Raw genomic sequence first — 18,252 nt, 5'->3', positions numbered from 1 at the left:
TAATACTTCTTCCGGCCTAATTTCTTAGCCACGAGGACTAACTTCAATCAGCGCAAGAACAGGCATTATCAATTTTCGTAATCTGCCATAAAAACTCCCGGCCTGAAAGTTTCAATTACTTTTTCCCCTCCAGCATTTTGCCGTAAATCGTGTTTAACAACAAATCACCCTTTTTCCCCCCTCCAAAAAAAAAAAAAAAAAAAAAGCACCGTTTTGCTGTGTATGGCGGCGGCACCGCCGACGGACGAACGGACGGACGGCCGGTGCCAAGCGGGTAGAAGGATGCGGGCCAAGGAGAAGGCCGGAGAGGCGTCGGTCCATGGCAGGCCGCCCGTTGTTGCCCGATGAGAACAATGGCTTGCACGTACATTCCTCATCGATCCGTTGAGAGCGGTGGTATTCACTTACCACTCATCAAAAGTGTTGGAAAACACCCATTTTATTGAAAACACCCATCTCGGGTGGTATAATGTGGATTTGGACTTTTATTATTACCAGTGTGCGTGTTCGTGTTTTCTCATCTTGTGCTTTAAATTTACTGTTGGGATTTATTCATCTAAAAGTAAAGGAAGCATTGAGTGGGGTAAAAAAAAATATTAGAATGACAAAGAAAAAATCACATAATGCAAAAACTGATCTCCACCATGCTTTACGAGCTTATCCTGTTGCAACAAGAGACTATGAGAAATAGAAAGTGGAAATAGATATTTTAAAACTAATTTATTCTGACCAGATTGAATCATTCTTTTGATATTTTATTGTCACAAAAACATCGAGAAAGAGAGAGGGAGAGAGAGAGAGAGAGAGAGAGAGAGAGAGAGAGAGAGAGAGAGAGAGAGAGAGAGGGAGAGAGAGACGACTGAAAGTAACTTTAAACATAAAATAGAGTAAAAGTAAAATAATTAATAAAACCCATTTGTGACCAATCGCCTCAAAATGGTATTAATTTTTAAATTTCGCTTACTTGTAAAATGTGAATCAAATAAAATAGATAAATAGATAAATGAATAAATAAATATAAAAAATAAGTAAATGAATATGAATATTTATACGGCTCATTTCCATTGATTAACAATGCTAAATAAGCTTTACAATGTTTAATTTATTCCCTCAGCAGACCATATCGAACACTCCATTCTATACCAGTGGCCTAAACGGCGTTATTTTCGTACGTACATACTTAGAATATCTCACTATCTGTGGCTAAGTACACATTCATACCTGAGTTGAGTGCATCCATTGAGAAGAGTAGGTTTTGTCTCTAAATTTCGGAAATTGATTGAACTCTTTAAGTCTGATTATTTTAAATTCAAACTCCATTTCGTTAAAATAACAGATTGACCTAAATGCGTCACAAATTGACTGACATACTTGATTTATGATTGAGTGGAAATAAAATCACTCAGAAACCAATTCATAAATATATCAGCCACAAAGCGATTTGAGCATGTTTAGTGGGTATTGCTCTATCAAAAAACTAACGCTGATTTTTTTAAGCAATGCAATGTTTTTTTTGTTTTTTTTTTGTTTGTTTTGTTTGCAAACCATGATATATTCCTGAAAATGGCAACAGCTCAAAGGCGATGTTTATTTTATCATTTTGACTTTAATTCATCTTATATAATTTAAATCGGAATCTAGGACTTATCCTTTAAATACCTTAGACAACAGTAACTAATTACATAATCTCAAATAGATTGATATGATCTGAACAACAAGTGGGTATGAAAGCTACCAAACAAGGCAAGAAAGAAAAATACAAGAAACAAAACATCCCCAAAAACCAGTCTTCCTCGACTGGGGATCACCTCTCAGATCTTCATCTTACACAAATGCCTGCTCCCTAATTTCTCAAAAAGATTGACATGCAACGACATGACCTTATTTGCAGGTCTGAAGATCCAATTCCTTATAAGTTCATTGTTGTAATGGAAATTTTAAAAAATGACCAAAATATCGTCCATTACAACAATGTTATACTAGGCCCATAAACAGGTTCGCATGTCAAACCTGCATGTATATATATATATATATATATATATATATATATATATATATATATATATATATATATATATATATATATATATATATGCACATCGATATGTAACATTTACACACAGTTTTTTTTACACATCGTTGAATGTAATAAAATATATCCACATGGCAATGCAAAGTCAAGAATAACAATTATTATATTAAAAATTGTTGATAATAAAATATCCCATATAGACAAAAAAAAAAAAAAAAAAAGAAAAAAAAAGAGAGACATTTGTTTCATTGATATAGTAGTTTACAGAATATATTCATTTGATTTGATTATGATTTAAAATGAAATATTAATGCCATCCATAATGAAATGTAACATTGGAGAGCAGACATGCGCAGGGGCAAGATAAAAATCTGACAAAGTGTGTCTGAAACAGTATCAAATAAAATATATAAAGATAAATGAAATTCCCTTTATTTATCCCATAGGCGAAATTTGTCTCTAGGATCTATTCCAAGGGAAGACTGGAATAACGCAGGCGCCAGCCGCAATGCAGCGCCACAAATTGAGCTAGGACGAGGTGACTTGCTCAAGACCACACCGCGCAGCGGCGGGTGATCGAACTCGGTACCTTTCGGGTTCGAAGCAAAGACCGTACCGCTGAGCCACATTACACCCCCCCCCCGCCACACTGCGCCCCCCCCCCCTTCCTTTAACATTTTTTTTTAATGAAGCAGAGATAGAAATACGAGTAACGAGCCTCGTTCGGCACATAGTTGAGTCTTTGGAAAAGGCTCTTTACTCACATTCTCTCATCGTACTCAGGTGTAACATGAGTACCTGACATTGTTAACAGCGTTGTCCCTGTCGGATAAAAAAAAATTGTAAGATCGCCTAACAGGCGTCATGTCTCGTTTTACATGTTACGTGTTGCTGTTGGTAAAGCGCTTTGAGCGCGTTTAGCGGATATTGCGCTTTTTAAAAGCTCAAGTATCTTTATTATTTTTCTTTGGTTAGCATTCCGTGTGAGTGGTTCCTTATTTAATAATGCGTACTCATAACATACAGATCGTTTTAATATCTATTAGCAATTTCAATTTTAATGATTTCAATAATTGACGCATCTATTGTTTTCTTTTTTTCATTCTTGACAGTTTTCCCAATACATTGTTAAATTAATTGCTTGCATTGTTTTTCTGTGCTTACCCCCCCCCCCCCCCTCCCGCCCCCATGCTAGAAACATTTTTTTTTCTTCCCAATTTCCCCTTTGAACAAGTGGAGGAATTGACGTGAAAGGTTAAGGGGGTGGATTGGGGGATTAAAAAAAACCCTCTCGGGAATGCCACAAACAGAATATCGGTAGTCAGATCCCTATCAATACCCATCATGTCGGTTCATATATCAAATAGATACAACAAGAGATGACTACGTCGTTAGTTATTGGATTATAGTCAGATATCACAAGACACACACACACACACACACACACACACACTCACACACATACACAGACACAAACCATTACTGAATAAGGTCTTTTTCCAGTCATTTCCTTTGTGCTGTAGGCATCGGTCACACAAGGAAATAGAGAAGAACTCAACACTTACAAAATCCCAACAACAATACTGCCGTACTCTGGAAAAACCCATATTCTAAAATTTGTCCAGAAAACTCTTCTTCAAATATCGATCGATTTAAATCACCCTCAACTTGGCAAAAAACTCTCAAACCTAGGACTTCGCGAAGTCAATCAATTTAGAAAAGTGAGTGGAGCAGACACTTATGTTGACAATAACAAGAAATCAAGTCAGTAGAAAAGTTCCAGAAAATAATAGAAAATAAAATTTTTGCGGTGATGGGGAGTTGAACTCAGGACACGGCTTTGCAGTCGACGCTATCCACCCTTTGTAGTGGTCAGGCGTAGAGTGCCGTAACAATCGGGTCATGGGTTCAACTCCTCATCACTGCAATAGTTTTTATTTTCTATTGTGTTCTGACACATTTCTACTTACGTGATTTCAATTTCATGCTTGAAAATAAAGATCTGAACAAGTGTGTATGAAAGGTGCTAAACACGAAAAAAAAAAAAAAAACAATCCCAAAAAAACAATCTACCTCGATTGGGGATCGTACCTCAGACCTTCTGATTAGCGATTCGAACCCCATCGAGGTAGAGTGTTTTTTGGGACTGTTTTTTTTTTTTTGTATTTTTATTTCTTGCTTTGACTGATACCTTTCATACACACCTGTTCAGATCTTTATCTTACACCGGTGCCTGCTCCCCGGTTTCTTATTTTGCTTGAAAGTAGGACACATAATATGGAATTTTATACTCGCGATTTATGGCCTTTTTATTTTTTGAGCCCTTTCTTTTAAGACTGACATTTTCAATAAAGACATCAGTCATATTTCAGACAATAATAATAATAATTATTTACATACAAATTAAAAATGTCTTCGAGGGAGAGCGGGCAGAAAAGTGAGAGCTAGAGGGGAAAGGGAGAGAGAGAGAGAGAGAGAGAGAGAGAGAGAGAGAGAGAGAGAGAGAGAGAGAGAGAGAGAGAACTATATATAGTTAGAGAAAGAGAAATAAATAAATAAAGAAAGAAAGAAAGAAAGAAAGAAAGAGAGAGAGAGAGGGAGAGAGAGAGAGGGAGAGAGAGAGAGAGAGAGAGAGAGGGAGAGAGATAAAGAAAGAAAGAAAGAAAGAAAGAGAGAGATAGATAGATAGAGAGAGAGAGAGAGAGTAGTAGTAATAGTTGTAGTAGTAGTAGTAGTAGGCCAAGATAAATCCCTCTCGGGAATGCCCAACACATAGAATTGGTACTGGCTCGATCAGAGCCATCATGTCATTCCATGTATCAAATAGTCATAACTAGAGGCGACTTAGTCGTTATTTATTAGATTATATTTCCATATCGCTAACAAGACCCTCACCATTACCAAATCATTGAGTCCATCTTCATTCACTTCTATTTTGCTAAGGCATCCATCAACCAATAGCTAATTTGTGACGCATCGTCTTGGAACGATGTCGGGTCCGTTCAAATGTTAAAAACTGAACTTATAGACAATAAGATAAACAAATAATGTAAATAAAAAAATAAATGAGATTTAGTTTTTATGGTTTATCGGAGACAATGTATGTATGTAGTTCCTCAAAGTGACAAAAGCTTAACGTTCATATATTTATATCATTTTAACCTTGATCTTATCTCTGTTCTTTTATTTAAGGCTGAATATTAGACTTATCCTTAAAATGCTCTTTACAATAGTGCATAATTATATATTATTCCACCCATCTCCCTAAATAGTAACGCGTAATGATATCATGTTTACAATCATAATTTGTGACCTCAGATTATCAAACGTTGAATTTCACTAAAATAAGATTCTTGAAAAAAGAAGCAGATTTCATTTAAATATTTCTGAAAATTTCTTTTACTCAGAGATGACGAAATCGGAATCGATTGAGGGGTAGAATAAAAGATTTCGTGCACTCTTGCGTTTTGGAATTCGAACTTTGTTCCCAACGCGCATTCGCAAGCTCGTGCGGCGGTTGGGAACACGTCCAGAATTCCAAAAAGCAAGAGTGTAAGAATCGTATATTCTCTTATAACTTGGAATGTAACATTTACAGACAACCTTTTTATTACACATCGTATAATGTAATGAAAACACCATAGCTATCTAAAATACTTATTGACCAGCCGGAATAGTGGGCCCCCGTAATCTAAACATTATTCACTATAAATCTACTACCATTAAGTTATGGACACCATGTCGTGTTAATGGCAATAGTAGTAGATTTGTGTAACGTCTTTCACTTAAGCCGCACGGAGCTTATACAATATGTAATAAGACATTTAAAATAGACGATGTCTACAAATATGATTTGATAATAGGTGTAAAATATTTAAGGATTAGAATGCAAACACACATTTTAAAAACCATGACCCATGCATTTTGAAAATGTCTTGAAGAGCCTTTTAAAACTCTGAAGACTGGTAGCTAATCTCTGTATTTTAGAAAGCTATGGAGTTGGGGAATTCTTACAGCACCGTAAAGGAGAAAACCATGGTGTTGGGAGATTCTTACTACATTTTAAAGTAGATTATGATGTTGGGGGACTCCTACTACATTTTACAGTTAACCATGGTTTTGGGGCAATTCTTACTACATCTTAAAGGAGTAAATCATGGTATCGGGGGAATCTTGCTACATTTTAACGGAGTAAACTATGGTTTGGGAGATTCTTACTACATATTAATTTAAAGGAGTAAATTATGGTGTTGGGGAAATTCTTATTACATCTTAAGGAATATACAACATTTCTATTTGTCCTTTTACGTAAAGAACAAACATTCACAGGCTCATCTTTGTGCGGCTATGTGGTCTATAGATAGTTCGAAGTTGACGTCATTCGGGTCTTTGTTATTGTTTTTTGCCATCCGCGATAGTGAGTAATTTTCACTAAACAATATTAACCTGACTATAAACGTTTATGGTTACACATCGTTTTGTGTTTTGATCCGTTATACTTCCTGATGGCAATAATAATAATAATAATAATAATAATAAATGGCATTTATATAGGGCTTTACCCCGTTGTCACAGGCTCTAAGCGCTTTACAGTGATATAAAACAAAACATATTACAGTGAGACAAGTGTGAAGGAAACGTGATACGAATTCAATTTAACAACAACAAAATATGAAAATAATATTGCAACATTATGACGTAAAAAGATAAAACTTTAAGCGAGATTTGAACGTTGTCAACGAATCCGAGCATCTCACGTGTGATGGGAGAGAGTTCCAAAAATGGGGGGCCGAAAATTGAAAAGACTGTTCACCTATTTTACGCAATGGCTTAGGTTTGACAAGGATTGATTGGTCATTGCTTGACCTCAAGTTTCTATTGGGGACATATATGTTTAGAAGGTCTTTAATATAGGAGGGACTGTTCGTGCTCAGGGATTTGTAGACAACAGTACAAATCTTATAGGCAACTCTTTTTTCCACAGGAAGCCAATGTAACTCACGGAGAAGAAGAGTTGCTGACGGGTATTTTTTGTTATTGCGTACAATGAGCCTGGCTGCGTTATTTTGAGCAACCTGAAGTTTGCTAATTTTGTCTTTAGCTAAATTCGCCCAAAGGAGTTACAATAGTCCAATTTAGATAAAACCAGGGAATTAATTAAAAGTTCTGTTATATGCTTCGGTATTAAATTACGAATTTTGCTTATTTTTTTCATTTCTATGTACATAGATTGTATGGTGTTATTCACATGGCTTGTCATGGAAAGATCTTTATCAATGATGACTCCAAGGTTTTTTGCTTTATTTGAAAATTCTATTGTGCTATTTCCCAGAGTAATAGGTGATTTATTAGCCTGTTTAAGGATACTCGGCCTTCCACACATTAAAATCTCAGTTTTACTATCATTTAATTTTAACTTATTGTGGTACATCCAAGATTTAATCTCATTAAAACAGCTCGTAATTCGTTGTATTAAGAACTGTAAATTACTAAGAGGTGCTGATTCATATATTTGCGTATCATCTGCATAAAAATGATAACTCAGATTGAATCTGGATATCACACTAGAAAGGGGCTGCATATATACAGTAAAAAGGACAGGGCCAAGAACAGAGCCTTGTGGCACTCCAAAATTTAGTAAAACTTGTTCTGACTGAGCACCATTCACCACGACAGTCTGCCATCGATCCTGTAAATATAATGTAAACCATTTAAGGGCAATTCCTTTTATGCCGAACGTATTTTCTAGTCTTCTTAACAAAATGTCATGGTCAATGGTGTCAAAGGCAGCTGAAAGATCTAAAAGGCATAATACATTGATATTGTTAGCATCAGCATTACATAACAAGTCATTAAAGATTTTAAGAAGCGCCGTTTCAGTACTGTGTTGATGTTTGTAGGCTGATTGAAAGGGTTGTTCCAAACTGTTTGTTCTTAAGATGAGATGTTAATTGTGTAAGAACTACCTTCTCCAAAAGTTTTGACAAAAAAGGTAAATTTGATACAGGACGATAATTGTTTAATATATTGTGGTCCAGTGATGGTTTCTTCAGAAGTGGTTTGACGAGGGCACTTTTAAAGCACGATGGAACTTCGCCAGTCAGTATGGATGTATTTATGATTGATGTAATGGATGGTAATAATGTATCGATGGAGCAATGTTATGAGCTTCTTAGCCAAGCGCATACTATCTATAGGTATGGCACTCACCTTCGGATCGGAAGGTCCTGAGTTCGATTACCGAGCGCCGCATAGCTGTTTCATTGGAAAAGGCTCTTTACTCACATTCTCTCACGGTACTCAGGCGTAAAATGAGTAACTGATCATTGTAATATCGCCTACTAGGCGTCATGTCTCATCCTAGATTTTAAGTGTTGCTGTTGCCTATGGACCCCTTGTAAACCGCTTTAAGCACATTTAGTGGATATTGGTCTATATAAATGCTTAAGTTTTATTGTACAATGGCTGTTAGCTTAATTATTCTCTCAAAACCAAAGCATCGAAATAGGTGTCATCTACATTCCCTCAATAAAAACATTTTCACAACAATATTATGCATTACATGTACTAAGATTCTGAGGCATATCTATATGTTTAAAAACAACCACGGAAGTTTGACAAATAAATAAGGAAACTGAAATGAGAAATGGATGCAGCCAGCCTCGGGCTAGTTTGATTAAGTGTTGATAAAGCAACGCTATCAAGGGAATCAAACACACAACATCATTGCCAGGCCCGATAAACCAATAACATAATTACACAAATTAATTTGTTACAACTAGAGCTACCATTCCTTTTTCAAATTAGATTTTACGTGTGAATCTGTCATAGTCGTTATATTGATGTTAGTTTCAATGTAAATGAAGTTTTAGTTAAATGCTCTGTAAATAGCATCCCATGTTAAATAAAATAAAGGAAAAGGGTCTCTTTTTATAAAGCCCGTCTACGATATAGCTATAATATTATGCCGTGAGGTGACCAAAAAAAAAAAAAAAAAGAAAAGAAAATAAACCCTTTTTCTCATAATTTTGGCCAGAAAATCTTTGATTCATAAACGGCTAGGTTAAGATGACCCGAACACGTCAAAAAGTCTATCAGCTGAACAAAATAAGAAAACAAAAGTATTTTTTTGTCGCAATAAAAAGAATCAGAGGTCGTAATTGAAAATAAATCTTGTGTTTTCACAGTGATTCGACCTCACTATCTCTGAACCTAAGGCGAGCGACATGTCATTACACCATCGGAATGCATTCGCAATTATTTCAGAGAAAAAAAGATCATTTTATTAAAGAGAAGAATCTTTCGTTTTTTTAAACCGAATTGTATGAAACCAAGTATTTAGATCTATTTAAGGTTTTAAAAATAAAGATCTGAACAAGTATGTATGAAAGATCTTTATCTTACAAAATTAAAAAATATATATATATAGAGCAATATCCACTTAATGTGCTCAAAGCGCTTTACGAGGGGTTCCCGACCAACAACAACATGTAACATGTAGAACGAGACATGACGCCTGTTAGGCGATAATACAATTTCTTTTTTCGATAGAGACAATGCTGTTTACACGGTGAGAGAATGTGAGTAAAAAGACTTTTCCAAGGTCTCAACTATGCGCCAAGCGAGGCTTGATCTCAGAACCTTCCGATCCGAAAGCGAGTGTCAATACCATTTGACCACATAGCCACATCTTACACCGGTGCCTGCTCCTTAATTTTTTTACTTTAAGGTTTTAAAGTTTGGGATAACCGCACTTTATTTCCTCATTTTTCTTGGCACAAAAAGTATGTTACATTACATCTGTCATTCCTGCTCAGTGTGTAATTGTGCTAAGATCAGCTTTTAATATTGAATGATTTGGCCGAAAATGACATCTGGCATTTCTATGCACGAATACAAGCATGAACGAAATGCAAATGACTTAGAATTCTTCCTTGTTTTTAACGCGTCAGATTAAGATGTTAATGCTTTAAATCCTGGTTTATTTGCTCCACGTTGTATCTCCGACTTTTTGCTGAAAGTGACACAACAAATGGATAAATAACAACGTGAAATTGAATGTAAGCGTCAATTTAATATACGAAAACAGATAAAATGGACGTTTCGGGTTTCCCCTTTATCAACAAAACAGGATGAATGAAACACTACAGAATGTCTTAGTGTTTCATTCATCCTGTTTTGTTTATAAAGGGGGAAACCCGAAACGTCCGTTTGATCTGTTTTCGTATATTAAAATGAAGCTTACATTCAATTTCACATTGTTATTTACTTTTTCGAGCTTCGAGCAGCAACATTTACATTACACAAGAAATGGATAAAGCCAGGTCAATGAATAATTTGTGTCAACGTTGAAAAGGTAAGGCTTTTTTTCGGGAATGAGATACAGCATCATCATTGCATGTCCGAAATCTGATGTAATCTCTTCATTTAAAAAGTAAAAAATAAGTAATCACTGGATAATCAAGTAAAACTAGTGACTTAAATTATAGTTTTTTCTGCAAGAAAAGAAAAGAATAGTTTTAAAAAGATGAATGAAAGGACATATAAAGTTATAATGCAAAAAATAAAAATATTTAAACTATATAAAGATAAAATAATCAGATTAATAAAATAAATCAACACCCCCCCCCCCTAAAAACAAACAAAAGTCAAAACAAAACACACAAAACAAAAACAAATACCAAACAAAAAATCAAGTTAAACAAACAAAAACAAACAAAAAGGTAAAGCCAGGTGGTTGGAAAGCAGTCTAAACATGGCATGAATTGACAACCATTGTAGGGTGTCAGAAATAATGTATAATGTATAATCAGTAGAGGAAACAAAGCCAACTCAAAATCATATTCATTTCAAATACAAAAACCAAATTAATTAATGAAATACTGAAATTCTAATCCTGTCTAGTGAGGAATAACATAAAAAGTGCAACAACGTCTACTATGAACGACGTTGTGTTGATGTTTTCTTATAATCAACCTTCATCTAGCAATGTGTTGCTGGCAACGTGAGACGTGAACGTGAACTAGTTCTCTGACAGTGACATCAAAAATGATAAATTATAGTTTACAAGCAGCTCTTAGGTGAAGCATTAGTGATATCATTGAGAAAGTGTCTCGTTCGCACAATGGATACGGGTGTCTTGGCTGTGAGCCTCTTGCTTGTTTTCATGTGCCAGATGAAGGATGTTAGCCATGGATACAACGGACAAATTCCACTGGGTAAGTAGCTGCTGTCATCATGGTCATCATTAAGATAATATTAATGATAATGATAATAATAATAATAATATCAATAATAATAATAATGATAATAATAATAATAATAATAATAATAATAATAATAATAATAATAATAATAATATTAATAATAATAATATTATTAATAATAATAATGATAACAATCATCATCATCATCATCATCATCATCATCATCATCATCATCATCATCATCATCATCATGGCCTAGAGCTGTTTTGTCAACGGGATTGGGCGCTATACAAATAAACTTTATTATTATTATTATTATAATTATCAGCATCATCATCATCGTTATTATCATCGTCATCATCATCATCATCATCATCATCATCATCGTCATCATCATCATCGTCATCTTATTCTCCTCCTCCGCTACTCTTATACTTCTGCTTCGACTACCCATCCTTCTCCCCCACCTCCTATATTGCTTCTATTCCAACTTCCCATACTTCTACTCCTCTTCTTCTTCTTCTTCTTCTTCTTCTTCTTCTTCTTCTTCTTCTTCTTCTTCTTCTTCTTCTTCTTCTTCTTTTTCTTCTTCTTCATCTCCTTTTACAAGATACAGATATAACCATACACATTAAAAATTTAAGATACTTCAACATTTGTTTTTGACAAGATTGACGCTATCAACGATTGGAAACAAGTATTCACCAAAAGCAGCTAATCAAATCAGGATTTGAAATAAGTGACCTCATATCAAAGTTAAACGCGTGCGACAATCTTTTCACCACAAACGTCAGTATAAAAAAAAAAAAAAAAAACTAACTATGAAAAGCTTTTAATCCATCAATATTTGGAATGTCACCAGTTATCTGACGTACTCTGGTCGTTAAAAAAATGGCCAGAGAACCCATCCTTCAAATATCGACCGATTTAAATGGCCATAATCTTGACAAAAACTCTCAAACCTGGGACTTCACAAAGTCTGGCCAAATTTTGAAATACGCGTTTTTTTCCAGAGTACGACAATTAACTGGTTCAAGGATCATACGTATTTCTTATTTTATTGCTTTCTTACTTTCTTTCTTTCTTGTTGGACTAAATGTATCCAATATTTGATATTGATATTGTCACGTCTGAAAATGTAGATCATCAAAAAATCTCCGACGAATTGCCACACACAAGACAGCATTGAGATAATTAAATTCATTATAGAAGATAGTATGGTTGGTAAAACTAATAATTAAATGTAGGCTAAAGAAAACATCGAATGAATTAGGAAACGTGAACATATTATTGTCTCATATCTACATGTTATTAAAGAGTGAAGAAAAATCACATTGTTTTTCGTCTGGGCTGTGATGTTTTTCTACTTCCATTTAGTCTGATTTTTTTTGGTATGGGTTGGGCATGTTTTTTTCTTTACAATTTGAAATTGTTGTCTTGATCGTCTGTCTTTGGTTCCTTTGTGTTGTTTAATAATGTTTTTGTGTCATATCTACATATTATGATATTAGCATAACATTGGTTATGTAAAAGTGTGTTATGTAAAAGGGCTAGGCATTAATAATAGCATCAGATGAAGATCAATGGCAAACTGTCAGTAGATTCGACTTGACTAATTCCTCGTCTTGATCCCTGGTGGGACATCGACCTGCAACTGTAGGTACTCCTCTAGCTTGCAGGGTTGTAGGCCATTTTCCTCAGTAAGGTCCATGGTAATCGTGCTTCCTTCCCTTCGCTGCCCCACCGATTTGATCTTTTAGGCTTTTTTCTGCTCTAGGGATTTCCAAAAAAAAAAAAAGACTTAATGCTACAATGGTATAAAAAACACACGAACAAATCAACATAAAAACCCCCCCACTAAAATACCCCCTCCTAACCCCCCAAAAAAAACAAACAAAACAAAACAAAACAAAACAACAACAAACCGAAGTAATTGGAGTTCGTGGTCATACGAATGCCATCAATCCAGAGATGGCCCTCTTTGATTTATGATATGAGATGGACTTTCCCAAAATATTAGAGCCACAATTTTAAATAGCCGGAACCAAAACACACAAACAAACACACACACACACACACATACACAAACAAAACACACACACACACAAACACACAAACAAAATACACACACACACAAACAACAAAACAAAGAAAAAAGATGGACTTTCCCAAAATATTAGAGCCACAACTTTAAAAAACCCGAGAGAGAGAGGAATAACAAGAGAGTGATAGATATAGGAATGGATAGATAAATCGATAGATAGATAGACAGATCGATAGAGCGGAAGAGTGATTTATGTATATATATATATATATATATATATTGAATCGTGTTTGATACAAATATGGTACGAAAAGTGCTCGACATGTAGTAATGGAGCGAATTATTATTTAAAATATTTACCACAATGTTTGGGGCAGTCTACATCAATGTTTCAGGCTTAATTTGCCATCTTCAGGACTGAGTTGTTTTGTTGACTGTTGTTGATTCTTGAAGTGGTTCCGGTTTGAAGTTAATTAAGAGGAATTTGCGCCGATGGGGACACTTTCCGTAGATCTCATTTTTCATGTTGAGTGTGGCTTCATGAGTGTGTTTGATTATAGTATATTTTTCTTCCAGGCATAAGCTACATTGTTTTGATGTTGGTGTGTATCCTGTTGCTTTAGATAAAATTTTCCATGAAATGTTGTGGTCTATTTTGTTGTCTTTTAATTTCCAAATATGTTCGCTGAGTTTTGTGGATGTTTTTTTGTTAGTGTTTCTAAATGTTGAGGTGTGGAGGTTGTATCTTGTTTTGAAATTATTTTCTGTTAGTCCTACATATTTTTCTTGCTTGTTTGTTTTAGTTTCTGTGACTGTGGCTTGGTAAATTAAACTTGATTCTAAGCATTGTTTGTTTAGCGGGCAATGTTCTTTATTTCTGCAGTTGCATTTTCTAGTGGGTGGGTTTTTCTCTTGTCGGTGGTTTATTAATATTTTTTTGTTGTGGCTTGAAATTATTTGTTCTATGTTGCGCATACACGAGTAACTTATTTTTATGGTATTCCTGTTGATAATTTTATGTAGCTTGTGGTTTTTTGGAAAGTGTGTATCAATTAACTTCAGGAACTGCTGTCCTATGTTTGTGCTGACGTTTATGTCGAAAGGTGGGTTGAACCAAGTTATGTGTCGTTTTCTTGTTTTACGTTCTTCACTTGTGTGTTGGTGTTTACATGAGAGGGAGGCGTCTGTGTATAAAAATGGTGTGTTGTATCCACTTTTTGTGAGTGCTTCTTTGTAGGGGGTGGCTGCGACGTTGAATATCTCTCTGTTTTCCGAAAGTTTGCTCACCCTCAGTGCTATGTTTTTTGGTATGTTTTCAATGACGGGACGGGGGTGGTTGCTGTTTTTATTAATGTAGCTAATGGTGTTGTTTGGTTTTCTGAACGGTTGGAATGAATTGGATTTTATGTCGAATGTGATGTCGAGGAAGTCAACTGTTTTTTTGTTTGCTTCTATTGTGATTTTCAAATTGTTGTTTTGAAATATTTTACAGATATGTTTTTTGATGTTTTCGTTCGCTCTTGGTCGTCTGTTGGTTATAGCGAGTCCGTCATCTCTATAGAGGCCGATGTATGTGTGTGTATGTTGTAGTTGTGACAGGATGTAGAGTCCGACCAGTTCGCATGTTTCAGCACCGTCGAACGAACCCATTGTTACGTCGAAATCATTGTGTCGCTTTGTCCAAGGTGTGTTGTCGTAGTATAGTGTGCTGTGCTTGGTGTGTTTGATGATGTGTTTTTCCTCTTCTGTGATGTTGGTGTATTTTGCTGCGAATTCCAATGCTTTGTTTAGTAAGTCTGGAGTGATGGAGGGGTAAAAATCGCAAATGTCGAAAGAGATGAAGGTGCAGTTTTCTTTGTTTTGGATATTTTTGAACCATTCGATGACTTCATCGGTGTTTTTCCACTGGTTGAATTTAGTTGCTTCTTTGACGTTTTTATTTATTTTTTCTAATATCTTTTTGCTGATTTTTCCAATTTCAGATTTGTGTGGATTTATTAGTCTACATTTTGGATTATTTTTGAAGTCAGGCTTGTGATCTTTTAATGTGATGAACGCTTCTCTTCTTGGTGCTATATCGATTCGATCGCTAAGGTCAAGTCTGTTCGCTATATTCTTATCTTCTTTTGTGATCTCTTCGGTTCTATGTGTTCTGTCTTTCTTATAGTCTTTGTTGATTTGTTTGTGTATCATTTTATCATATTCCTCAGGTGTCATTTTATAATAGTTGTTGGATTTGTCGGCTGGTATCAGAAGTTGTTTTTCTTTGTTTATTTTCTTCACATCGTTAGTCAGTTGGTTTTGGAAGTTGTTATTTTTGTTTTTGAACTGCACACTTTGAATGAGATCTGAAAGTCCGTCTTCTAATTTTTTTTAATTCAGGTATTGGGGGGGGGGGGGGGGGGGTGAATTTGTAGAGTTGAAGCCGTACGTTTTTTTGTGGGTGGTTTCTAAATGTGGGTTCAGAAAAAAGAATGTTCTCCATCGTAGATTCTTGACAAATGTTTCTATCTTGCTATTAGTGATTTAATGTAAGATTTTCTGTTGCAGGTAGGGATATTCTTTGTAGAATATGGGAACGTAGTAGGTCTAAGTTGTGGCGTAGTATCCATTTTGTGTCTAAGAGTGCTCAACGGTGCGGAGCTGTGTATTGAATCGTGTTTGATACAAATATGGTACGAAAAGTGCTCGACATGTAGTAATGGAGCGAATTATTATTTAAAATATTTACCACAATGTTTGGGGCAGTCTACATCAATGTTTCAGGCTTAATTTGCCATCTTCAGGACTGAGTTGTTTTGTTGACTGTTGTTGATTCTTGAAGTGGTTCCGGTTTGAAGTTAATTAAGAGGAATTTGCGCCGATGGGGACACTTTCCGTAGATCTCATTTTTCATGTTGAGTGTGGCTTCATGAGGTTGTTTGATTATAGTATATTTTTCTTCCAGGCATAAGCTACATTGTTTTGATGTTGGTGTGTATCCTGTTGCTTTAGATAAAATTTTCCATGAAATGTTGTGGTCTATTTTGTTGTCTTTTAATTTCCAAATATGTTCGCTGAGTTTTGTGGATGTTTTTTTGTTAGTGTTTCTAAATGTTGAGGTGTGGAGGTTGTATCTTGTTTTGAAATTATTTTCTGTTAGTCCTACATATTTTTCTTGCTTGTTTGTTTTAGTTTCTGTGACTGTGGCTTGGTAAATTAAACTTGATTCTAAGCATTGTTTGTTTAGCGGGCAATGTTCTTTATTTCTGCAGTTGCATTTTCTAGTGGGTGGGTTTTGCTCTTGTCGGTGGTTTATTAATATTTTTTTGTTGTGGCTTGAAATTATTTGTTCTATGTTGCGCATACACGAGTAACTTATTTTTATGGTATTCCTGTTGATAATTTTATGTAGCTTGTGGTTTTTTGGAAAGTGTGTATCAATTAACTTCAGGAACTGCTGTCCTATGTTTGTGCTGACGTTTATGTCGAAAGGTGGGTTGAACCAAGTTATGTGTCGTTTTCTTGTTTTACGTTCTTCACTTGTGTGTTGGTGTTTACATGAGAGGGAGGCGTCTGTGTATAAAAATGGTGTGTTGTATCCACTTTTTGTGAGTGCTTCTTTGTAGGGGGTGGCTGCGACGTTGAATATCTCTCTGTTTTCCGAAAGTTTGCTCACCCTCAGTGCTATGTTTTTTGGTATGTTTTCAATGACGGGACGGGGGTGGTTGCTGTTTTTATTAATGTAGCTAATGGTGTTGTTTGGTTTTCTGAACGGTTGGAATGAATTGGATTTTATGTCGAATGTGATGTCGAGGAAGTCAACTGTTTTTTTGTTTGCTTCTATTGTGATTTTCAAATTGTTGTTTTGGAATATTTTACAGATATGTTTTTTGATGTTTTCGTTCGCTCTTGGTCGTCTGTTGGTTATAGCGAGTCCGTCATCTCTATAGAGGCCGATGTATGTGTGTGTATGTTGTAGTTGTGACAGGATGTAGAGTCCGAAAATGCAACTGCAGAAATAAAGAACATTGCCCGCTAAACAAACAATGCTTAGAATCAAGTTTAATTTACCAAGCCACAGTCACAGAAACTAAAACAAACAAGCAAGAAAAATATGTAGGACTAACAGAAAATAATTTCAAAACAAGATACAACCTCCACACCTCAACATTTAGAAACACTAACAAAAAAACATCCACAAAACTCAGCGAACATATTTGGAAATTAAAAGACAACAAAATAGACCACAACATTTCATGGAAAATTTTATCTAAAGCAACAGGATACACACCAACATCAAAACAATGTAGCTTATGCCTGGAAGAAAAATATACTATAATCAAACAACCTCATGAAGCCACACTCAACATGAAAAATGAGATCTACGGAAAGTGTCCCCATCGGCGCAAATTCCTCTTAATTAACTTCAAACCGGAACCACTTCAAGAATCAACAACAGTCAACAAAACAACTCAGTCCTGAAGATGGCAAATTAAGCCTGAAACATTGATGTAGACTGCCCCAAACATTGTGGTAAATATTTTAAATAATAATTCGCTCCATTACTACATGTCGAGCACTTTTCGTACCATATTTGTATCAAACACGATTCAATACACAGCTCCGCACCGTTGAGCACTCTTAGACACAAAATGGATACTACGCCACAACTTAGACCTACTACGTTCCCATATTCTACAAAGAATATCCCTACCTGCAACAGAAAATCTTACATTAAATCACTAATAGCAAGAACAGAAACATTTGTCAAGAATCTACGATGGAGAACATTCTTTTTTCTGAACCCACATTTAGAAACTACCCACAAAAAAACGTACGGCTTCAACTCTACAAATTCACCCCCCCCAATACCTGAATTAAAAAAATTAGAAGACGGACTTTCAGATCTCATTCAAAGTGTGCAGTTCAAAAACAAAAATAACAACTTCCAAAACCAACTGACTAACGATGTGAAGAAAATAAACAAA

The 18,252-nt window shown here is 35.3% G+C and overlaps 2 protein-coding genes across 2 annotated transcripts in view; both read left to right on the top strand.

The window, feature by feature from the left end:
* Positions 1-389: 389 nt before the first annotated feature.
* Positions 390-18,252, top strand: part of LOC144971734 (glutamate receptor 4-like) — a 122,823-nt gene continuing 104,960 nt past the window's right edge. The window contains exons 1-2 of the mRNA XM_078912808.1: positions 390-583; positions 10,937-11,250. Coding sequence (XP_078768934.1) covers positions 11,157-11,250 — 94 coding nt within the window. The 5' untranslated portion in view covers positions 390-583; positions 10,937-11,156. The remainder of the gene's footprint in view (positions 584-10,936; positions 11,251-18,252) is intronic.
* LOC144970342 (uncharacterized) overlaps positions 17,293-18,252 on the top strand; it is a 1,767-nt gene continuing 807 nt past the window's right edge. Inside the window, exons 1-2 of the mRNA XM_078909879.1 lie at positions 17,293-17,797; positions 17,886-18,252. The exon at positions 17,886-18,252 is cut by the window's right edge and continues 807 nt beyond it. Coding sequence (XP_078766005.1) covers positions 17,917-18,252 — 336 coding nt within the window. The 5' untranslated portion in view covers positions 17,293-17,797; positions 17,886-17,916. The remainder of the gene's footprint in view (positions 17,798-17,885) is intronic.

Source organism: Berghia stephanieae, chromosome 4, assembly GCF_034508935.2.
Source record: "Berghia stephanieae isolate SIO BIC M18660-M18661 chromosome 4, UCSD_Bste_1.3, whole genome shotgun sequence".
NCBI lineage: Eukaryota > Metazoa > Mollusca > Gastropoda > Nudibranchia > Aeolidiidae > Berghia > Berghia stephanieae.
The sequence above is the reverse complement of the archived record's forward strand: the minus strand, read 5'-3'. Positions and strand labels throughout refer to the sequence as shown.